Source organism: Trichechus manatus, unplaced genomic scaffold (assembly GCF_000243295.1).
Source record: "Trichechus manatus latirostris isolate Lorelei unplaced genomic scaffold, TriManLat1.0 scaffold00215, whole genome shotgun sequence".
Classification (NCBI taxonomy): Eukaryota; Metazoa; Chordata; class Mammalia; order Sirenia; family Trichechidae; genus Trichechus; species Trichechus manatus.
In genome coordinates this window covers 123,097-147,652 of record NW_004444151.1, presented here as the reverse complement: position 1 = coordinate 147,652, position 24,556 = coordinate 123,097, and the positions used below count along the sequence as shown (strand labels likewise).

The 24,556-nt window shown below is 37.4% G+C and overlaps 1 protein-coding gene across 1 annotated transcript; it reads left to right on the top strand.

Annotated features, from left to right (window-relative positions):
- The first annotated feature begins 703 nt into the window (after positions 1-703).
- Positions 704-23,347, top strand: CRISP1 (cysteine rich secretory protein 1). The gene is made up of 7 exons (XM_004388729.1): positions 704-769; positions 6,934-7,059; positions 10,422-10,512; positions 13,758-13,900; positions 19,421-19,518; positions 20,743-20,828; positions 23,220-23,347. Exons 1-7 carry the CDS (start codon positions 704-706, stop codon positions 23,345-23,347), a joined length of 738 nt encoding a protein of 245 aa, XP_004388786.1.
- The last annotated feature ends 1,209 nt before the right edge of the window (positions 23,348-24,556 follow it).

Here is a 24,556-nt window from a genome sequence, read left to right as displayed (position 1 = left end):
TGTCAGCAAGATTGCATTCCGTCTGGACGCTCTAGAAAGAATCCATTTCCTTGCCTCCTCCAGCTTCTATAAGCTGCCTGCATTTCTTGCATCATGACTCCTTTCCTCTGTCTTCAAAGCCAGCAATGCCTGGTCAAGTCTTTCTCACATAGCATCACTCTGACATTGACTCAACTTCCTACCTCTTTCACATTTAAGAATCGTTGTCATTATATTGGACCCACCTGGATAATACAGGATGCTCTCTTCATTTTAAGGACAACTACTCAGCAACATTATTTTCCCATAGCATAACATTTTCAACGGTTGTGGGGGTTAGGACAGGCACAGGGACATCATTAAACCCAAACCAAACCCATTGCTGCCAAGTCGATTCCGATTCATTACGATCCTGTAGGACAGAGCAGAACTGCCCCATAGGGTTTCCAGGGAGTGGCTGGTGGATTCAAACTGTCAACCTTTTGGTTAGTAGACAAATGCTTAACCACTGTGCCACCATTGGGAGGCCATTATTCTAGCTACCACAGTTCTGTATTCTTCCCTTTGTCCCAATGGGTAATGTATTAATCCTTGTTCTTATCCTGCAGGCTCCATTTTATAGAAGATGCAGGCACCTAAAAAAGTGTCTCAGAAAAGGCTTATTATGAAATATCATTCCATTAATTGAGAATAATCTAAAATTGTGTTACTTTTCTTTTCAGGTATGACAATGAAACATTTCTTGGTTTTGGTTGCTATTGCTGGCTTCCTGCCTGTCTCAGCCATAAGAGTATGTTAAGATTGCATGTTTCATATTGCCTTCTAGATAAGGATAAGAGTTAACCCTTTAATAGACCTCACTAGGGTACAGGGACTATTATGATGACACTACACACATTACTCACCCAGTTCTCACACTAGCCCTATAAGACAAATACTATTCTTAATCCCATTTTGCAGAAGAGGTGAGCCAAGGTATAGGCACGTTAAACCACGTGGATAAGTTCACTTGATTAGGAACTGGCAGAGCCTGAGATGAAATATACACAGCTTGGATTCATGGGCCTATGCCTATTTTATTATAATCTCTATGGCTAATACAAAAAAATTGAGAACGTAGGATAGAAAAGACTTCCTTTCAACCAACCCATGAATTTTCCATGACTAAATGAGCAAAACTACTGTTTCTTATTCTTATTCCCAGAGAATGTAAATATTTAATCAATGTTTTAAGTTAGCTATCTGATTTGTGAATATAACAAGAATTTAACACATCCTATTAAAAGATGACCCAGCAAAGGAAAAAAGTATAAGAGAGTGTTAGCAATGGAATCGACATATGAGGGCAATCCTGACTACTCATTAAAACACTAACAACTACAATCACAAAAGAGAATCAAAACACTAGGTGATACACTAAGGAGTAGACAACAAACAAACAAAAAAACATTTGCCATTGAGTTGATTCTGACTCATGATATTTTATGGTCACCCAATAATATGTGCCAAAAATATGAATCAGTGATATAAAGAAAAGTTTGTTTTTTTTAATTTAACCCAAGTATTTTTAAGACAAGCTACAGTAAATAGTTTTATTATAGAAAATAGGTGGTTTTTATATTTTCAAATTCCACGTAAGAGAGGTTGAAAGTGGAAGGTACTTAATTTTATAGATGAAAGAAAATTTGTTGATTTGGTATTTGGATCCCATCACTTGCTTTTCTTCCCCAAAGGGAAACCAGATGGAGCTCCATGATTCTCTAGCAAGCTAGAACTAGAGTCTTGAAGAAGACTTCTGTCTACCCTCTGGTTTTCTGCCCATTTCACTTCCCCAGCATGGAGTGAGGTTCTTCATACTCTGCAGTAAAGAAAGGCTAAGCGGAAGCATAGGCACCATTCCAGAGGGAAAGGAGAGAGGCAAACAGTGAGAAAACTGCATTTGCCCATAAAATCTAGTAGTTGGCTGGTATAGACAACTCAGCCTAAATTGGCCTGGCCTAGGCTGCCATTATCCCTACTTAAAACTCCAGAGCAGAAAGCAGATAGGGAGAGCTCTTCATATTCAGGGGAGCAGAGCCTGAACTACTGATTAATCAGAAATCCAAAAGTAAAATACGAGAGTGTAGAAGGCATTGATAAAATGGAAGTATACTTTCTACATTTGCATAAATTTAATACACAGTTTGCTTGAGAATTTTAAAGTAAAACAAGTAGATGAGACACATTAAGTTCCAAATACAAATTTATTACATAGGCCTTAAACAAGAATACCAGTTAAAGTAAATGATAAGCTGTTGCAATTTGCTCAATCCAAATAAACATGTAATACCTTCTTTTTTTAGACACCATGTGGAAAGCAAATAGTCTAAGCATCAGGCCTCAATCTTATTTGAAACTTATCTTCAGTGTCAGAGTTTGTTGGGCTACTAGGCATCTAACTGGACAGAAATCACTTTTCTACTGAGATATTTAGTTTTCCATGAGAATCTGGTAGACAGTACCCAAAAAGTTCTATGAAGGGAAATAATAATCAGTTGGGATCAGGTTGCAGACCTTACTGATCTTGTTTGAGGTAATTTGAGAAGACTTTCCTGAGCAATGGTAGACCTGAGATCTGAAAGATAAATTGACATCACCTAGGTAGTGCAAGCTGAAAGAGTGTCCTAACAAAGGGACAGGCTTAGTCAAATATTCTGAGGTAAGATGGAAACTGGTACATTGGAATAACTAAAAGAAAACCACTATGACTAAAGCAGAGAAAACTAAGGGAGCATGTCTTAACCAGAAGCTGAAACATAAGTAGGGTATTTATAGGCCTTGCTAAGGATTTCGTTCTCTCTAACACCTGTGAACTGTTGAAGGAATTGTAACAGGAAATCTGTATCTGTTTCAAAATTAAGGGTCCAAATGAGATTAATCATCCTGATTTTGGGTGATACCAATATCTGTCCTTTTGTGTGATATAATCCTGGCAATGCTCAGCTGATTTAGTGCAGACAGGGGAACTGTTCTCACCCAAAGTTGGGATGCTCCTCGGTGGGAATGGGGCATGGGAAAGAGTCAGTGTTTTAGCAAGAGAGTTATTGAAATGACTATGTGGATAGGGAAGAAAGAAAAGAAAAGAGAAGGCTAATGAAGAGAGAGAATGAATGGGGACTACGGAGCTAGGTAATACTGATGAACAGTGAGAACGGGTGACATTCACACCGGGAAAAACAGGAGATCTTGGCTAAGCAGGGAAATGCTTGGCTTAGTGATTCGGGGAGTACAGCATTGTGAAGCGATCATAAGATTCAATATGTGACCACGGGAGTGGGGAACTAAAGAGAACTGGAGAAGAGGATTTAAAGGAAGAAGAGTTCAGAGGGCTGTGGGGACCGTGGTCTCGGGGAACATAGAGCTCAATTGGCATGATACAGCTTATAAAGACAATGCTCTACATTCTACCTTGGTGAGTAGTGTCTGGGGTCTTAAAAGCCTGTGAGCGGCCATCTAAGATACTCCACTGGTCTCATTCCTTCAGGAGCAAGGGAGAATGAAGAGAACAGGATACAAGGAAAAGATTAGTCTGAAGGACTAATTGTTCACAGCTACCAAGGCCTCCACCGGACTGAGTCCAGTACAGTTAGATGGTGCCCGGCTACCACCACTGACTGCTCTGACCGGGATCACAACACAGGGTTCTGGACAGAGCTGGAGAAGGATGTAGAACATAATTCTAACTCACAAAAAAAAAGACCAGATTTACTGGCCTAAAGGAGACTGGAGAAACCCCGAGAGTATGGCCCCCAGACACCCTTTTAGCTCAGTGGTGAAGTTATCTCTGAGGTTCACCGTTCAGCCTGGGAGTGGACAGCCCCGTAAAACCAAATGAGACTAACAAGGTACAGTAGTTCAGTGACAAGGGCCAGAAGGCAGAAGGGGACAAGGAAGCTGGTGATAGGGAACTCAAGGGGGAGTAAGGATATTGTTGATGTGTTGTGAGATTGTTAAGCATTGGCATAGGGCAACATGTGTAGTAACTGTTAAATGAGAAACTATTTTGTTCTGTAAGGCTTCATCTTAAGTGAGAATAACAGCATAATTGGAAGAGCATAGTCAATGTCACTGAACTGTGCATGAAGAAATTTTTGAAATGGTGTATCTTTGGCTATGTGTATTTTCACCAAAAAAAAAAGATTGAGAAGTTAGAGGGTTTACATGTTGTGGGGTTGTTAACCAATGTCATAAAACAATACGTGTACTACTGTTTCACGAGAAACTATTTGTTCTGTAAGCCTTCACCTGAAGTACAATTAAAAAAATAAAGAAAGAAGAGTTCAAGGGCCTGAGACAACAGAGGGTTGAAGCCATTCATGTGGGTTGAAAAGACTGTCAAGCTGACTGTAGAAAGGGGGTGGGGCGAACGAATTTGTTTCAGAAGACCTGGTTCCTACGAATGAAAGGAAGTGACAGTAAAACTAGTTACCATTAAGTCAATTCCGATTCATGGTCACCCCATGTGTGTCAGAGTGGAACTGTGCTCCATAGGTTTTTCAATGGTTGAATTTTCAGAAGTAGATTGCCAACCCTTTCTTGGACTCAAATCCCCAACCTTTTGGTTAGTAGCTGAGCATGTTAACTCTTCGTACCACCCAGGGACTTCGGTAAAGCCATTAGAGCAGAGTGAATGTTGGGGGAGAAGGTGGTGGAGCCAAATGTGCTGAGCTTCAATAGAGCAGAGTTTTTAGAAAAGTAAGGAGAGTTATAATCTGGAAATTGCAAGGGGTCTCCAATATTTCCTCTAGTCTAGACATGAGCTACCTGAAGTGTAAGAGGGAAATGTCACCAGATGTGAATGCTATTGAGGAAATGATGTCCACAGGAGACAGTTTCTAGAGGGATCTCCTGGATTCAATATCCATGCTGTTTCTTCACACCCTAAAGCTGCCAGTATAAAACAAATGACAGTAACTGCTTCTATATTTTAGCAAGTACCCTCTGAATCTTCTCCATGCAGAAACTGTGCTGAAAAGGCTGTGGTAGTTTAGAAAGGAACATTAGATTCTACTGCACTAGTTTTGCCTCATGGAATCCCTGGGTGGAGCAAACTTAAGCAGTGGGCTACTAACTGAAAGTTTGGTAGTTAGTATTCACCCAGAGGTACCTCAGAAGGAAGGCCTGGCAATCTGCTTATAAAAAGTCACAGCCATGAAAACCCTATGGAGTGCAGTTCTACGCTGACACACATGGGGTGGCCACGAGTCAGAATCGAATCGATGACAACTGGTAGTTTTCCCACTCTTTTTTTTTTAAAAAAAATTAGAAATATATGTGATATCACACACACACACATATACACCGAAGGAAGCTACTTCTTATAGCAATTAATGAACAGGACAAAAATGTAGATACTGCGTTAGTGAGTCTTAAGGCTTTATACTAAATAATGAATCTATTAGTTTGGATTGTCCCATACCTTTAGACAAGGTTTACTTGGAAGGTGAAGGTAAGTAACACTTGTAGGAGAGCGAGAAACAAGCCAAGCAAGGGAAGTCAGCTAATAAAAGGTGCGATATCAAACCTCTCTCACTGTGGTTGTCGATAGGGGCTGTTGAGTCAATCTTGACTCATAGTGACCCCATGTGGCAGAGTAGAACTGCCCCACAGGATTTTATTGGCTGTAATCTTCACGGAAGAAGATCGCCAGGTTTTTCCTCCCACAGAGCTGCTGGGTGGGTTCAAACTGCCAAACTTTTGGTTAGCAGCTGAGCACTTAACCATTTGCACCACCAGGGCTCCTCATTGCTTTGAAAAGCCCTAATCACAGAATATCCAGTGCAGTATCCTGTAGACTATTATAATTCCAGACTGGCATTTAGAAATCTTCAAAACTAGCGCTAGAGGAATGGAAACTAATATAGTGTGAAATCATAAATTCAAATATGCTTTGTATCCCTGTTTATTCACTTGAAAGTACAAAAGTATATACAATGAGTTGAAAAGTTATGTCCCACACTAAAACCTACACATAAATATTCATAGCAACTTTATTAATAATTGCCCCAAATTTGAAGCAATCTAGATGTCCTTCAACAGGTGAATAGATAAACATAACTGTGGTATATCCATACAATGGAGTATTATTCAGCAACAAAAAGAAATGAGCTATCAAGTTATGCAAAGACCTGGTGGAACCTAAAAGGCACACTGCTAAGTGAAAGAAGTCAGCCTGAAAAATCTACATACTGTATGAGTCCAGCTACATAACTTTCTGGAAAAAGACAAATCATACCAGTTGCTGTTGAGTAGAATCCAACTCGTGTGCAGAGTAGAACTGCACTCCATAGGGTGTTCAAGGCTGTGACTTTTCAGAAGTGGATGGAGAAGTCTTTCTTCCAAGCTGCCTCTGAGTGGGTTCAAACTGCCAACCTTTTGGTTAGTAGTCCAGTGCTTAACTATTTGTATCACCCACCGACTTTCAGGAAAACTATAGAGACAGTAAAAAGATCAGCAGTTGCCAGGGCTTCAGGGGCAACAGGGAAAAAATGAATAGGGGGAGCATAGGGTATTTTAGAGCAATGAAACTATTTTGCATGTTACTCAAATGGTGGACACATGACATTATGCATTTATCAAAACCCACAGAACTATACAACACAAAGAGTGAGCCCTGTTGTAAACTATGGACTTTAGCTAGTAATAATATATCTATATTAGTTCATCAATTGTAACAAATGTACTACAGAAATGCAAGATGGTAATAATATGAGAAACCTGTGCAGGGGAGGGAAGGAATATATAGGAACTCTCTGTACTTTCTGCACAATTTTTCCATAAGGCTAATACTGCTGTAAAAAACAAAGTCTATTAAAAAAAGATAGACAAAATAGTATATTATTTATACATCTGCAAATAATGTATTTTATGTAGAAAATTCTTTTAAAAGACTAATTAGTGATTTTCTGACAACAGGAAAAACCTGAAGTCCCATATAAAACACTCCTCACCACATTACCAGCTGTCCAGGAAGAAATCATTAACTTACATAATAACTTCAGGAGAAAGGTAACTCCATCAGCCAGGAACATGCTGAAGATGGTAAGATTAATTAAACAACAACAGTGATGTCAATAAATAATGATTTTAACTGAGTTCTTATTAAGTTCTTAGCACTGTCAATATACTCACAAGTTTGATCTTCGTAAACAAACATTTGACCTAGTAGAAGAAACTGGAGCCCAGAGAAGTTTAAGTAACTTTCCCAAGGGCGTACAGTTAGTAAATAATAGAGCAACAATCCCCAGTGAAGCAGGCTAGCTTCATTCTTAATGTATTCTTTTCTCAAACTGTCCTGCGTTTAAGAACTACTTGGAGAACTTGATACAGCCCAGATTCTTGGGCCCCACCCACACAGCTCTTTGTTCAAGAGGTATGCGGTGGGGCCAAGTATTTGCATTTCTAACAAGCTCCCAGCAGATGCTGATGCTTCTAGGACTATAGCACACCTTGATTAATAAGTTCTGTGAGGCATTCCATAGCTATCTTCATGAGGCAGTAGCTCAGAAGCTAAGACACTGATTGAGAGTTAAAAGACCTAAATTCTAAACCAGTTGATCCTGACAAGTAAACATTGTCAGGTCTATTTTTCAGTTCCCTTACATCCTATAAATGGGGAGAGAAATTGTCTTTCCATTGTAAACCTGGTGTGTGGGCAGACTAGGTGTTATGCCACAAAACAATATTCAGGGAAATTGCAGGCTGATGCGGTGATTAGCCTTGGATTTATTATCTCACAACAGTAGCCTGATACCATGCAACAACAATAAATACCTATTTGTGAATCTCAATCAAGAATGTACCACAAAAAATGATGTCTTACCAACACTAATCAGAGGTAATTTCCTAGATGGGTTCTTTAAAGATGTCTGAACTGCAGACTGGATATAATGAGTGTTGCAGGTAGGTTTCCCCAATAAGCCAACTCTGAGATGGCTATAAGCATGCAAGCTGTTTACTGGGAAACAATCTCCAGATTTACACCTACTTGTGGAGGTAGGGAGAGATACAGGATTGGGCACGGGGAGAAGTTGGGCTATGATGTAGTCACGATAATTAAAAAAAAAAATTGCTATCGAGTCAATTCTGACTCATAGTGACCCTATAGGACAGAGTAGAACTGCCCCATAGGGTTTCCAAGGAGCGACTGGTGGATTCAAACTGCCAACATTTTTGTTAGCAGCCAAGCTCTTAACCACAGAGCCACCAGGGTTCCTCTAGTCCCACCAAGCCAAGAACCAAACCTGTTGGTGTCAAGTCAGTTCGACTCATGGTGACCCCATGTGTTACAGAGTAGAGCTGCTCCCTAAGGGTGTCTTGGCTATAATCTTAACAGAAGCAAATCAAACTAATCCCACAAGAAGTTATAAAACTGGGATAGTTCTTTGAGTGGTCCTGAGTTGGACAGAGGTGGGCTGGCATTTGCACTTCCTACATCTACCAGCTCTTGGATGTGGGGTGCCCTACAGAGGGGAGCAATTTCTAGAGAGAGCAGACAATAAGAGCTGTCTGTGGGCAGGACTCCCAGCTGCTGAGGGAATAAGTTCTTCAGTTCAGAAAGGGATCTGAACAGTGCAACAACAGTATCCACTACAAGGAGTTAAATGTGATTTAGCCAGGTAAGTTCCAGTCCTAAGCATTTGATAGCAGTTGCCTTCGAGTCGATTCCAACTCATAGTGACCCTATACATAGGACAGAGTAGAACTGCCCCAAAGGGTTTCCAAGGAGCAACTGTTGGATTCAAACTGCCAAGCTTTTGGTTAGCAGCCAAACACTTAACCACTGCACCACCAGAGCCCAGGTCATAATAGACAAATTGTCTTTACCAGTGAGTGCAATGGTATTCCCACTGATAGAATGTGTTCTATCATCTCTATTCTTTCAGTTAGATGTAGCCATGGTTAAAATGCATCATTTGGAGTATGAAACAATAAGAACCTGCAAGGCCACATTTTTACTCCATGCCAGGCTAATGAATTACTTTGGAGACTGAATGCTACTGCTTAGAAATGACAGACTCACAAATTCATTTCATGGCTTAGAAAATTCATCAACCTCAGGGGTAATTCTGGAAAATTACCACATGATGGCAGCATATACATATAACATACATAAAGACTTCTTTGATGCCAGTGGAAACACTGTAAATCTACATGATAGTGTTATTCAAAAGTTATGCTATTCTAATAAGTAGCTAAACGAATATGTAAAAGCTCATGGTAAAAACAGACTTCACAACTTCTGTTGGTAATGTGTTCCGTGCAGATATAGTGGAAGTCATTTAAGTGGATGGACAGAATGAGAGGATGAAAGAGTGTTAGGGATAGCATTTGTCAGAGTCCCATACCTACTGATAAGGAAGTTCTACCTTTCCCCTTTTCAGGAGCCCTGGTGGGGGACAATTAAGTGCTTGGCTGTTAACTGAAAGGTTGGCAGTTTGAACCCAGTCTTCGTGGGAGAAAGACCTGGAAATCTGCTCCAATAAAGATGGCAGCCTAGAAAACCCAATGGGGCAGTTCTACTCTGTCACATGGGGTCACTATGAGTCGAAATTGAGTCCACAGCACGTAATAACATAACAACCTTTTTCCTTACCTGGAGACCAGCTGTTTCCGAGATATATTTGACAAAATGCTTCAATTCAAAACAAATGACTCATATCGATAGGCAAGAGCACACTCTCTGGAGCCAGATTTAACTGGATACAAATTCTATTTTTGCCACTAACTGATTGTACGATCCTAAAAATCTATTCAGCATCTGTGTGTCTCAGTCTCCTGCAAAATGGGGATAATACAAATACCTACCTTGTAAAACTGCTGTAATTATGAAGTGAGGGAAAATGCATGCAGCAGAATTGGTATTAGCTATTATTCTTTTTATTATTGACAATTTTAAATTAAGATATATGATACTGTACTTGCTTCTAATCACAGCCATCATTTATTTACTGGGCATGTAATATAAGATTTAGTATATGGTAGTTGTATTTGATAGATTATCACATTAAAACTTTTCAGCAAACTTTTGGGTGTAAATTACAGATGAAGAAACTGAGATTCAAGGAGATTAAATAATGTGTCTAAGGTAAATTGCTAATAAATAACCGGTATGGATTTCTAACTCTTGTCTGTTTCTCTTCAACTCCTACTAGATCTCAGAGAAGCTACCTCTGAATGCTATTATCAAATTTTGATTTGGTGAATTCAAGGGCTAATACATTAAATTTAAATGTATGTCTTCCTCTTTCATCTGGAATATTTAAGAGTTGCATTATTACTTAAATTTTAGTTTACATAATTGAGGATATCCCTACCCTTTGGATTTTTAGAAACAATGAACTAGAATCTTACATGGAAATGTTAATAAGATCATATGCTTGGTTTTTACTCTTTCACTGTAGAAATGGAGTGAGGATGCTGCACAAAATGCCAGAACTTTGTCAAGTCAGTGTAATCCGGTGGAAAGCTACCCACCTGACAGGCGTGTTGGAGGTAGGCAAATATTAGAAGCAAGGATGGCAAGACTTGACTCACCTACTTTGGACACGTCATTAGGAGAGACCAATTGCTAGAAAAGACCATCAATCATGTTTAGTAAAGTAGAGGGTCATCAAAAATGAGAGAAATCCTCAATGAGATGAATTTACACAATAGTGACAACAATGGACTCAAACATACCAATGGTCATAAAGACAGTGCAGGACCGAGCAATGTTTTGTTCTGCTATACCTAATGTTGTCATGAGTCAGAGCCAACTCAACAGCAACTAATGACAATATGTCTATGTGACCGACCTTTGTGCTAAAAAATCTTTAGGGATTGTTAAGTAAGATGGCCAGGGTGAGTTAAGTTATTCAGTGAATATTTGTGTTATACATGACAGTGCATTGAGGCCTAATATACTGTTCTTATATTATTAACTTTTTAAAATCTATATATTAAAATATTCGGTTTCCAGGTTCTGTCCATCAGAAGGAAAGAATCAAAGCTCTCAATACTACAGAATAGTTAGGTAATGCAATGATGACTAGATGAGTAGATGGTTTCCACTCTTTGTATTTATCTCAGCTACCTATGATATCACCATGAGGATTTTTTTAGTTTTTGACCACTAATACAGTTGAGAAATGAGTTGTATGCAACTCTTTGTTGCTCTTCCCATAAGAGCAACTATACTGTTGGTTGCCATTGAGTCGATTCTGACTCATAGCGACCCTATGCGTGGCAGAGTAGAACTACTCTATAGGGTTTTCAAGCCTATGACCTTTTGAAAGCCGATCACCAGGCCTGTCTTCTGAGATGCCTCTGGATGAGTTCCAACAATCAACCTTTTGCTTAGTGGTCAAGCACTTAACCTTTTATACCACGCTAGGACTCTACTTCCTGGTTGTTTAAACAACTTTAGATGCTCAAAAATGAGCCCATCTCATGGTAATATGACAACCATAAAATTAGATGGTCCACCGCTAGTAACATTATGCCAATCTCTACTTTTTATTACATCATAATAAAAAATTATGATTGTTACTTCCATATGTATAGATCATTGGGTATCTTAGCACACATTCTAAATATCCTTACTGAAGGTTAATTTTCAGGAGCCAAGTTAAATAAAGCAAAGCCATTTTAGTTATTCTTCAATACTCTAACCACAAAACAATCCAGCCCCCCATGTTGTATGCTTTAGCATATGTCACTTGTCAAGTTTTTTTTTTTTAATTTCCAAAATTTGTGAGTTGTAGACCCTCACAAATAAGACCTTCCCACTCCATCATCTGTCCAGCTTAAAAATACGTGGCAGAAAAAAGTAACTGTTAAAGGACTTTAAAAAGCCTCATTGGGAGCAGGAGCCAAGAAGATTGGGAATGTTTTCATAAGCATTAGGTGGGCAATGGGTGGCACAAACGATTAAGCACTCGATTACTGGCTGAAAGGTTGGTGGTTCGAACCCACCGAAAGGTGCTTTAGAAGACAAGCCTGGTGATATGCTCCCAAAAGTTCACAGCCTTGAAACCTCTATGGAGTACATTTCTACTCTGCATGCATGGAGTCATCATGAGTCTGAATCAACTCCACAGAGGCCAACAACAGCAAAAAACAAGTGGGCAACAGCAGGACGTAGCCCTGTAGACATGATAAATCTCCCCTAGCAACAGAATTACTCACAATATCCTGAAAGCATAGGGAAAATATTGACTCCTTTATTTCCTATTAATTTATCTGATCTTACTTATTGGTCTCACTTGTTGCATAGTGAAGAAAACAAAGATTTTAACAACAAACAAGAGAAAACAAAAATCAACTTGAGTCCTAGCCCATAAATTTGGTCTAATGACATAAAATATCTAAAAAGATCCTTTTTACAAACAGCCTCTTGAGAGAAATGTTGTTCTCTTGACTTTCCCCTCCTCTTATTCATCCTAGAATACCCTTAGCACCTTTGTTTGCCATTTCCGGTGCATCTGGAAATTTCAGAGATCCCTGTACAGTGCCAACAGGTTATGCGTTCCAGCAGAATTCAGTGGCTCCCAATGGTTCTCCGGAAAGTATTCTAATAGCCCCAATTTTCTAGTCTTTTCCACACCTATGTAGATGTTTCTGAAGCTCACCACTGGCAATGAGGATGGGCACTTCCTGAGACAAGAGATAAACTATTGGTCAGGAAACAAAACCTCTCACATTTAACTGCCTTGTTCTTTCTTGTGTTATCTCAACAGTCCCTTGTGCCAGAATTTGTTCCTCTTTTTAATTTACTCAAATTCATGTTCTCCTTAAGTGGGGCAGAAAACCATATGATCTCGGTCATAGTAGACTTATATTGCCTACCATAGAGAAGCAGCTCTATGACCTGAGTTGGCCACTGCTCATGCTTAATGTATTAAGGACAAGAGATGAATAGTTTACTGGGTTTTCCTAAGTCCCATCAGTTTTCTTGGTGTGGAGAGTTTAGGTAGGTGTGGGGCGATTTTGAGAATAGAGACACAACTCACTATGCAGAAGAAAGCAGGCGTGATTGTTAGAGTGAACTTCCCAGATTTGATTTCCACATAATTTTGGCCAACCTGAATTGAAAGACACAGCCACTCTACTTTCAGAACTTGAGATGGAAGGAGGGAGTTGGAAGTAGAATTGGGTGGACCAGTACGGGACTGTGAAGCTGTAGATCTGAAACAGCATGTAGTAACTGAAGCAATGAATTAGCAATATGGGTCTTCCCTGCCCGAGGGAAAGGTAGGTCATTCCGAATACCCAGATCATTAAGAGCTCACACCATTAGGTGGAATGCCAAATGAACATATGCTAATTTTAAGTCCTTTGTATGAAAGATACTGCTGTTTCTGTAGCTGCTTCCAAGTCATTGGCCCATAGGCTGCTCTGATTTGGTTTCACCCTTGCCTGTTAGCTTGGAAGTGGCAAAAACTAAAAAGTTTATTGATGTGATTTCAAAGCTTGCACACCATTTCCCACTGTAAACATCTCACCAAACCTGAGCACTATGTGCTAATTCATTAATAAGAAAGAGGATGCCAACCGAGATACAACTGAGTTTACCTCCTCATACAAGACATTTCCTGGATGATCTGTTCAGTGAATAACCCAAAAACCCGCTGCCATTGAGTCGATTCTGACTTACAGCAACCCTATAGAGCATTTGTAAAATAAAAACGAGGAAAGTAACTTTGTTTAATACTCCCAAGTTTTATATAATATGACCCAGCTTTTTTTTCTCTTTTCAGAGAATTTTTGTGGAGAAAATATGTTCTTTGCATCTTATCCTGACTCATGGTCAAATATAATTAAAATCTGGTACCATGAGTCACAATACTTTACCTATGGGACATGGAATAGAAGGGATAAAAGGACTGACAATTTTACTCAGGTAACCTGTGTTAAGTGACTAAGTTATGTGTGATTAAAAAAAAATGAGTGTGGACAATTGAAATTCATCCTACCACATGATGCAAACTTACACTCAACCCATCGAGTTTGCCTTATAATTTGGAACCAAAGGAAGTGTTGTTCTTGTAATACATGTCTTAGAGAAAATATAGTAGTCCTCCCTTATCCACAGTTTCACTTTCTGTGGTTTCAGTTACCCGCGGTTAACTGCGGTCCCAAAATATTTAGGAAAATTCCAGAAATAAACAATTCGTAAGTTTTAAACTGTGCACTATTCTGAGTAGTGTGATGAGCTCTCTCGCCGTTCCACTCTATCTCACCTGAGATGTGAATCATCCCTTTGTCCTACGTACCCACGCTGTATAAGCTACCTCCCTTTAGTCACTTAGTAGCCGTCTAGACTGTTGGAGGTATTGCAGTGCTTGTGTTCGAGTAACCCTTAGTTACTTACTAATAGCCCAAAACCTCAAGCGTAGTGATGCTGGCAATTCGGACATGCCAAAGAGAAGCTGTAAAGTGCCTCCTTTTAAGTAAAAAGGTGAAAGTTCTCGACTTAATAAGGAAAGAAATAGGGTTTGGTACTATCTACGGTTTTAGGCATCCACTGGGGGTCTTGGAACATATCCCCTACGGATAAGAGGGGACCGCTGTACTCAACTTGTTTATTAGTTCCCTTCTTTACCTATTCAATTTTCTAGGAAGTCACATAATCATCAATCTCATTTGTAAATTTCATTTTTAATATTTGTAAATAATGAAAATAACAGTGCCAGTCCCTTTACAATGTGAGAATTCCCATTCTCCCCAGGTTTCTTTTTAAATTTATTTCATTTTTGTTCTTGTTGAGAATATACACACCAGAACATACACCAATTCAACAATTTCTACATGCACAATTCAGTGAGGTTGATTACATTCTTCAAGTCGTGCAACCATTCTCACCCTCCCTTTCCAAGTTGTTCCTCCCCCATTAACATAAACTCACTGTTTCCTAAGTTTCCTATCAGGTCTTTCCAGTTGCTATTGTCAGTTTGATCCCATATAGATCGTCTCCCCAGTTTTTTTATTTCAAAGTTTTTCAAACCTCCAGAAAGTTTTCAATAAAAGTATAATAAACACCTGTATTACCTATACCCAGATTCACAAATTGTTAGAATCTTGTCACATTCGTTTTATCTCTCTATATAAATTTATACTTTTTTCTGAACTCTTTGAAAGTAAGTTGCAGACATTATGACACTTAATTCTCAGTATGTTCACACAGGTCTCCTAATTATAGAAAGATAATGCCCTAAAAACCCACAATACCATGACCATACCTAAGAAAACAGATATTAATTCAGTAATATCATCTAATACTTAGTTCATCTCTAATTTTCCTCAAATGCTCCAATAATATTCTTCCTTTTATTTTTCATGACTTTTTGAAGATGCTAGGCCACTTGTCTTCTAGAATCCATACTCTGAATTTGATTGTTTCCTTACGATTAGAGTAAGGTTAAGCATTTTAGCAAGAATAATAAATAAGGAAAAGTTCTTAACTATTTTCGAATATCAAAAGAACTACATGTCAGACTATCCAAGTATTTGTTGATGCTAAATTTTGATGAATTATTAAAATGGCGACCACCTGATCTCTCAGTTGTGATGGTACAATTTTTAAACTTTAGGATAAATAAATAATTCATGGGAAAATATTTTGAGATCATGTTAAGATTCTGCTCCTCATCATTCTTCTATTCTCTTATTCAGTCATTTTAGCTTCTATTGATGCCTTTTCTCAATCAGTTATTATATTGAAAGGTGCACAATGCTAGGTTTTCTATTTATTATTCATCATACACCTCGCTGTCCTTTTTTTTCTTCTCTCTCTCTCGTTCTCACTCTCAGTCTCTCTCTTTCTGAGAATCACTACAGACTCATGGACTGTATTTGTTCTGTTATTGTTATTGTTGTTGTTGCTGTTGTTTTATTTCAATATGTTATGTGAAAGCTCAAATTTTTCCATATTTGGTCAATGGAACCTCTTCAAGCCATCTGTGTCCTTTTGACCATGACACCATTGGGCTCTGAACACTTCTTGGCCTTAGACTCAGTAAGATTTTCTAGGATCACCTGGTACTTCTTCTATTCCATATAGAAGCCATCCACTTAGCCAAGGAATTCTGATTCATTTTAGTGGGAAATAGTATTTATAAATCAGTGACTGGTATCTAGGTGTGTTCATGAACAGAGAAAAGGCCGAGGGTTGGAGGGGGTTGCTGGCACATGATAAACAGGAGTGGAAGGAAATGAGAACAGGAAGGAAGTGGAGCCATATCATGGAGCCTTGTTTGCTAGTGTAAAGGTTTACATTTTATTTTAAATGCAGTGGGAAGTCACTGGAGGAAGGGAGCTTTAAGCAGAGTAGTGATCTAATCTGATTAATGTTTTAAAAGATCACTATGCTGTAATGTGGAGAATGAGTTGATTCTATAATAATCGCTTTGTGTATCAGAATTAAGTGGATTATTTTCCAACGAAATGTAAGCTAACAAAATTCATCTCAGAAGAGATAGAAAATTTAAACACTTAAAATAGAATAAATCAAAAAAGTTGTAGAACAGCTATTCTTCCCAAAGCAGCAGACCCAGATATTGATGAATTTTACAAAATCTGAAATCACACCTATTTAAAATAAAGCCTACGGACATTAATTTTAAAAGCCATAGACTCAATCGCATTTGGATGTGAAATGCAAAAATTCTAAATAAAGCATTAGCAAATAGTGTTCTTCTTTTCAGAATGATATATTTGGGCACAAACAGTAGATGCCAGGAATCCAAGAATTCTTTAATATTAGACTATTTTTTCATATAAATCTTCTCATCAAAAATCAGATGATAAAAAAGATCCCCTATAGGGCTAAAAATCTGACAGATTTATGCATCAGTCCCTACCTCCTATTTATTTCAGATAAAAAATATCCTAGACCTGCTATTTCTGTCAGAAAAGTATAATATCCATCATGAGGTAATATCTTAATTCAATCATCATCAAAATAATACTGATTTATCTCTTTAAATCCCAATCAACCCAATGTAAAAAATAAAACTTTTTTCATAAGGAAAAATTTCTTACCTTGCCTCTGTTTCAAAAAAAAAAAAAACAACAAAATCAAAGAAGTTTGCCTTCGTGTCCTTAAAATGATAAACAATGGAAAATATCAACATTTCCAGTTGTTTGTAACTCTTTGTAAATATATCAATATGTTGATAAAACAGTTTTATAAAAAACAAAAGACTTTTTCCTGAGATTATTTTTATATCTGAAGACCCAATGAAAAAGTGTTGCTGTGTGCCATTGAGTAGGTTCTGACTCATAGCGACTTTCCTATAGTTTCCTAGGCTATATAATCTTTACTGGAGCAAATCATCAGGTCTTTTTTCCAGTGGAGCTGCTGGTGGGTTCAAACCACTAGCTTTTTAGTCAGCAACCAAGCGCTTAACCATAGTGCTGCCAGGGCTCCTTAATGAAAAAATAGCATCTTCATTTTTTTCTTGGATATATGTTGAAGGAATAAATGCAGAAATTAATTAAGTGCAATCATCCTGCCATCACTTCATATATAGAAAAGTCATAGTAAAATAGCTGTTCTACTTTTTTTTTTTTTAATCATGTGCTCTACCAGGTTCTGAGCTCAAAAGGGTCTCTTATGAAAAATGTGGATGTGTTAGAAAGAATGAGAAGAAGAACCTGCAGACATTGAATCCAACTCATAAAATTTGTATCTGTAGACCCAGATAAGAGCAGGAGTTTTGGTGAAGGTCTACCCTCATTAGCAACAGATAATAAAAAGCCATGTGGGATTAAGTGAGATTAGCACTAGTGAAAGTCTGCCTCTGTGAGGAGCAGACAAGACATTTTATTAAAATCAGGTGCAGCAGACACCCTGCTCAAGAATAGGAAAAGAAACTTGGGAAAAGTCTCCAGCACTAGCTGAGTAAGAGAAAACCTATGGGGACTCATGTGATGGTGGGAGAGTGATCACATTTATTGAAAACATTCTCTGTTCCAGCCTCTTAAATGTTTATTATTTCTCACTATCCACTTATAATATGGAGGATAGTACTATTGTATCTTATTTTATAGATGAGAAAATGAAACTCAGAGGCATAAAGTAGACTGCTAAGTACTATCTACCCAGCAGTGGTAGAGATGAAATTTGAATACAGGTCACTTTGCCTTGAAAGCTTAGTTTACTGTCTATATGATGTCTGTTCCCTGACCCATAAGAAAAAGTTACTTCCATGATTTGATTATTATATAACCAGTAAGCAACCTTCTTCATGTTAGATGATTTTCCACATAGGTTTAGCCAGAAGGAGAGAAGGAACCAGGGTCAATGAGAGCCATTCATATTTCTTAATGAAAATTCAGAAATAAACTTTTAATTCCAATAAGACTGAGTCAGGGAGAGTTAAAATAGGGCCCTGATCATCCTTGAATATGCTGAATAGTATGATCTGAGAAATAAGTCCCATGAACAGCCATGTAAAGCCCATGGCAACACTCATGCCCCTTTTGAACATGAGTCTGTCTGTTCATTACAAACTGATCACCATCTCTTCTTTTTTACCTACAGTTCACCTCCATCCATCTCTCATATTCCAGAGAAAATTAATATTGAGGTTTTTTAATAGAAAGTACATTCCAACTCCCAAATATCCCCAAAGAAAAATTAACTCACAATAAATACAGAAAGAGCCAATCATCAAGTTACCTTCCCCTGATCTCTTGTCAGTCTTATTTTCTCTACCTGGTCTCAGTGGCATCACTAGGATACAGGGGGTGTGGACTGCACTGGGTGACACTGTCAGAGTAGGTGACACCAAAATGACTGTCTATAAAATTGTTGTGCAGTGTTTCAGCACCACACAACAATTTTGTTGTAACAACAAAACAGTTTTGTTATAACAACAAAAACACTCTTCATAAGCCCAGCTCAAATGTATCAATATACCTACAAGGCTAGAACTCTATGCTAATTTACTTTTTGAACCTTCTAATGTGCCCAGTTCAGAGTCATTATTATCCAATTACAGTGACGCTTCAAATCATGTGGTTTCATCTGCACACACTACAAGCACGCGCTATCATTTTCGTTGCTGCCAGTGTTTTTACAGTGGCTGATTTTGTCAAATTTTCTGGTGTTTTAGCTACAATATTCCGTATGGAGGAGGTGACATCATGAGTTACTGCACTGGGTGACACCAACCCTAGTGATGCCTCTGCCTGATCTCCCTTATTTCCAACAATGTGTGTGTGTGTGTGTGTGTGTGTGTGTGTGTGTCTAGACGCATAGGAAGCTTTTTGTTTCTATGAATTCCTAATAAGCTGTGCTCAAAGCAATTCTAAAAGTAAACAAGCACTTAATTTTAATTGCGGATAGTAACATTGATACTGTATTCATTTTGTGACATATTAAATCTATAATAAAATAATCTATTTAACATTACAGGTTGTTTGGGCCACTTCTTATCTCATTGGCTGTGGCATTACATTGTGTGGCAAAGGAAGGTCAAATGGGTATCTCTACATTTGTCACTATTGTCCTGAGTATGTATTATACAATTTGGTTTCTTACAGCTTTGAGTAATGTTTTCTCTTAAGAGAGCACTATCTAGTCTTTCAGCCCTTAAACAAGAGAACTCAAATATTTTATTTCAATTAGGCAGATCTTTAGGTATGTAACATTGAGTCAATACCTGCAAAAATTACATATACATATATGCACATACATATATATGCACATCTATATTTTATTTATATTATATTTTTACTCAATAAATCTATCTCATTAATAGAATGTAAAAATTCAGAATTATTTACCAGTAGCCTTGCTATGTGCTATTGATTCTTCAAATTGCGATTAGTTAAGGGTATCAATATTTGAATATCCAAAGAAACAAGGATTTTTTTTTTCAAGAGTATGAGTATCTTAAGAATTCAAGTGGAATCTCAAGAAGGAAGAACACTGAAAAACCAAGTATTTTTCCCTCAGCTTAAATTTTTAGTACAGACATTCATATACATCTTTTCTTTAGATCTTAAGTTTATATGTCACAGACACTACCACAAATCAAAGGCACAATTTCTAGAAAAGATAATCTGATACTAAGTAAGAATCAGATATTATCAATATTATGTCCTCAGACCTTTAAAGGTAAGAACTATCTTCTCCAAAGTTTCAAATTTGCCCAGACCTGGAGATTTTGATCTATTCTCTTTCTCCTCCCCTCTCTTCAACACATTAGTTTTACCCATGTCCATGTTATTTCATCTTTTTTATACTCTATATTTTTCTACTAAAGGAAAGTTTGTAAATTTTTTTCATGACATAGTGCAAGGAGAAATAAGAGCATCTCAAATTTTGACTTACTTAAAATGTTTCTTAATTCTGTTAAAATCACTCGCTTTAGTGATGGTTTGCCAAGTCCTTATGGGTACAAATAAAGAGTATTGTGCCCTTGTAAATGGCTCTAGAGCATTCCTGCCTGTTAGGACCATACTGTCCAATAGTCCCATGGTAGAGGAGCAACTTGTCTGAAAAAACACTTTTTTCCTGACATCCAGAGTTACCGGTTGTGCATGCTAAAAAGAAAATTGTCATCATTGTACATTTAGAAATCTCACATTTATCTACATACTATCAGTAGTTTTTCCTAAGTGGTTTTTCGCAACTTGTTTTTAAAATTGGTTGTTCACAGTGAGTAAAATTTTATATCCATTTTCCAAACATGAATTTTTTTTTAGACCAGTTTTTCTTTTTTCTTCCTTAAGGGGAAATGATCATAGCAGAATTAGACCTTATAAAGCGGGTTTCCCATGCGAAGACTGTCCCGATGCCTGTGAAGATAGACTTTGTAGTAAGTTTTACAAATTTAGTTTGCTTAAAGCTGGATGTTGATCTGGGAGCCATGTGTTCTTTAAATCAAGCATTTAACCAATACTACGCTTTTCTACAAATTTCATCCCAAACTTCTCAAAGAAAAGATGAGCATTTTCTGCTTATTTCTTCACCCAACACCCAGAGTGATAAATAAGACCATTTATTTAGTCCATTTCAACAGAAATTAGAATATCTAGGTCTTAGAACTCAAGTTCTCACCCAAAGTTTAAAAAAAAATAGTTAACATTGAGTCAATTCTGACTTATGGTGACCTCACCTGTGGAAGAGTAGAACTGCTTGACCTTTCAGAAGCAGATTTCCAGGCCTCTTTTCCAAGGCACCTCTCAAGTTCAAACCGCCAACCCTTCCGTTAGCAGTGGAGAGCTTAACCATTTGTATTACCTAGGGATTCTTCCCAAAAGATTGTTGTTCTTGTTGGTTGCCTTTGAGTCGATTCTGACTCTTGGCGACCCAGTATATGCAAAGTAGCACTGCTCCATAGGGTTTTCAGTGTTGTGAACTTTTGGAAGCAGATCATCAGGCCTGTCTTCCAAGGCACCTTGGGTAGGTTTGACATACAATTTCTTTCTGAGTAATTGATATTCTTCAGTGTTTTCTCTGAAACATCAGAAGATGTTATCTGATGTGCACATTGCCCTCTTGCAGTCCTTCCTTTTATTTCTGAAATAAATCTTAACCTAAAGTGAAAAACTATCCAAATGGGTGCCAATTGCATGTTCATTCTCTGAGCAAAATTTTGTTTTACTATGCCCTCTCTGCAAACATAATTCCTTAATCCCTAGGGATAACTTTGAATCAGATAATTTTCAAGAAGTCTGTGGAGAAATACCAAGCCCAGGAAGAATATCCTGGGTCCTCAGACTTGGAACGCCGGACAGCTTATTTTCCTTCACCTGATGATTTGCTTTTAAACCAGGGAGAATTAATTTCTTTTCCATGTTTCCATGTTGTCATTATAATACGTGCATATATATACATATTTTCCTCACATTCTCCTCTCTCTCCCATCTCTTTTTATACCCCATTTCTGAAATGTCAATACAAACCAGAGGAGAAGAGCAGTCAAATGCTCTTGATAGTCATTGAGTACGTGGATGTTGAAGAGGCTAAAGTATTAAACCGATATAGTTGGAGGAAGATGACCAATAATAATAATAAAACTGACTATCTGTGCATAGGAGAGTGTAGACTTTTAAGGGAGAGAGAAAAGCAAACTCTACAGTGATTTGAAAAATATAATAGAATTAAAATGAATTAGAAAAGAGAGAAGTACTACTCCAGAACATTGAATATATGACATAAGGATACATATGTTAAGCCTTTTGCTCACTTATAAATGCATAAGATGAGAGTTACTGAAGAAAGCGATGCAAACTTGAGAATGAAGAAACCTGCCATATTAGAGCAGAATCAGTGCTAACATTGTAAGACCTGTGTATGCAGATCTAATCAGCTTAGTGTATTTCAAATGAATCTGATGAAAAGCAGAAATTCCTACTTATAAAAACTGAGGAAAATGATACAAATTAAAAATAGAGAATGGAAGAAAAGATAATCAAGACACCACAAAGGAGTCAAAGAAGAAAAATACACACCACTTATAAAGAAAAGGATATCCAATGACATCAGATTTCTTCAGAATACTAAATATCAGAAGATAGATGGAAAATTGATGAAAAATAACTAGTGATTACCTTGGCAAATATTAGCCATAGGAAAAAGCGGCAGTAATACACTATCACGTATATAATACCTCAGGCAGTAATAAGTCACCCACATTCTTTCTTCCTGATACACCTTGATAGACCTCCTGTGATCATTCTCCAGGTTACTGACAGATGAATCAAATTTGATAATTTAGAAATGAGGAAGGCACCGATGGAAAGATGTCGATGGAAATTGTAATATAAGTGAAAAATTTATAAAATTGCTCTAAACTAAATGCAATGACTACAATTTATAATTGAAAGAGAAGAGCTATAACGTAAAAATTTAAACTGATGTCAAATTATTAAGGCTCAATAGTGTGTATTAAATAAAGAAAATCTGAAAGAAGTGAGGAAAATAAGTTGTAGTTATTCTGCTTTATGTATAAAAAACATGTCAAAAGATGCCATTTATTAATTCGGATAATTAGACAAATTCAGGATAAAGAATGCTTTTCTAAAATTTTATAAACATTACAACAATTTTAAAATGGTAAATCTTTAAAATCATTGGAGAATTTTGTACGTATTTCTGCAGATGTATGTACATGGCATGTTTTTGTCTGCCTGTTCATGATGTCTTTCCTCAGTGACTGTGATTTTTTGAGAAAATATTATATAACCCTGCCATTTCCTTTCAGCCAACCCCTGCCACTACAGTGATGAAGTTATTAACTGTAAAACACGAATACAAAGGTTTGGATGTAGTCACAAGGTGGTTCAACAATACTGCAAAGCTAGTTGCCTCTGTACCACTGAGATAAAATAACTCGTTCATCCTATATTGTGCTGTAAAGATGAGGAGTTGTTTACTGGATTATATCTCTTACCTGATTTTGAATCAGTAGCTTCTGCTGAATTTCATTTGGTTTTAATTGTACTGGAGATCCTAATTTTTTTACTAATCAATAAAGATGTCATTGTATTTACATCAACACTACCCTCTCCTGTCCTTAATAGCCTGAACTAACGTTTTAAACTTTCTTAGTGCTGAAGTTAAAGGTTGAGTACAATACCTGCCTCATATAAATCATGAGATTAGAGTTCCTAGGTTGACATAATTAACCTGATGGCATAACTGAGTCCCTCAACTCTCTTCCTACTTCCCCTATTGTCCCCAATCTCCAGGATAGTTTTCATCCCTGCACAAGTAACATCCACGAATAATTCTTCAATTTTTTCATTTTACTTCTATTTCAAATTAACCATTAAAATAATCCAGAAAGCAAAAAAAAAGAAGTGTCCTGTCTCATTACTTGCAAAGTAAATATTACATAATTGAAAGTAGTTTAAATGTCTCATTTATTCGCTGTCATTTCTACACACAAAAGTGAAGCAAGATTAAAAAACTTTGTGCATTGTTAATTTAACAAAACATTTGTTCAGCACCGACTACATATGTGTAAGGCGTATGTAGAGGAGGTGGTTTCCCTCATTTCAAAGAAATTATAAAATATGTAAACAACATAGCATACTATTAGAAATAAATAAGTTCCAAAATACACACTAGTAATATATATTTTGTGTCAGAAGATCATTGAATTGCTTCTTTTTGAAGAGTCTGTGAATGCCTCATGATTTTGCCAATAAAACTTAGATACGGGGGTGAAAGGGATGTGATGATTTCAGGATGATGGAACAGCATGACTAAAGGCCTACTAACTTAAATGCGAGGAAGGCATATGGAATATTGATTGGGTAAAGTGAAGACTAGAAATATTTCCTAGAATTTTAAACTTTTCTACACTTCATATAAGGTCTCTGTGAGTCGGAACTGACTCGACGGAACTGACTCTACGAAACTGACTGCTCTTTACAAGAGCAGATTGCCAGGTCTTCTTTCTCCCCCCAGTGTGTTTGGTGGGTTCCAACTGCCAATTTTGGGGTAAGCAGCTGAGTACCTCAATTCCACTTATGTCTATATTTCTTTACCCATTTCAAGTCAATATTTGTAATAAAAGATGTAGGAATGCACATT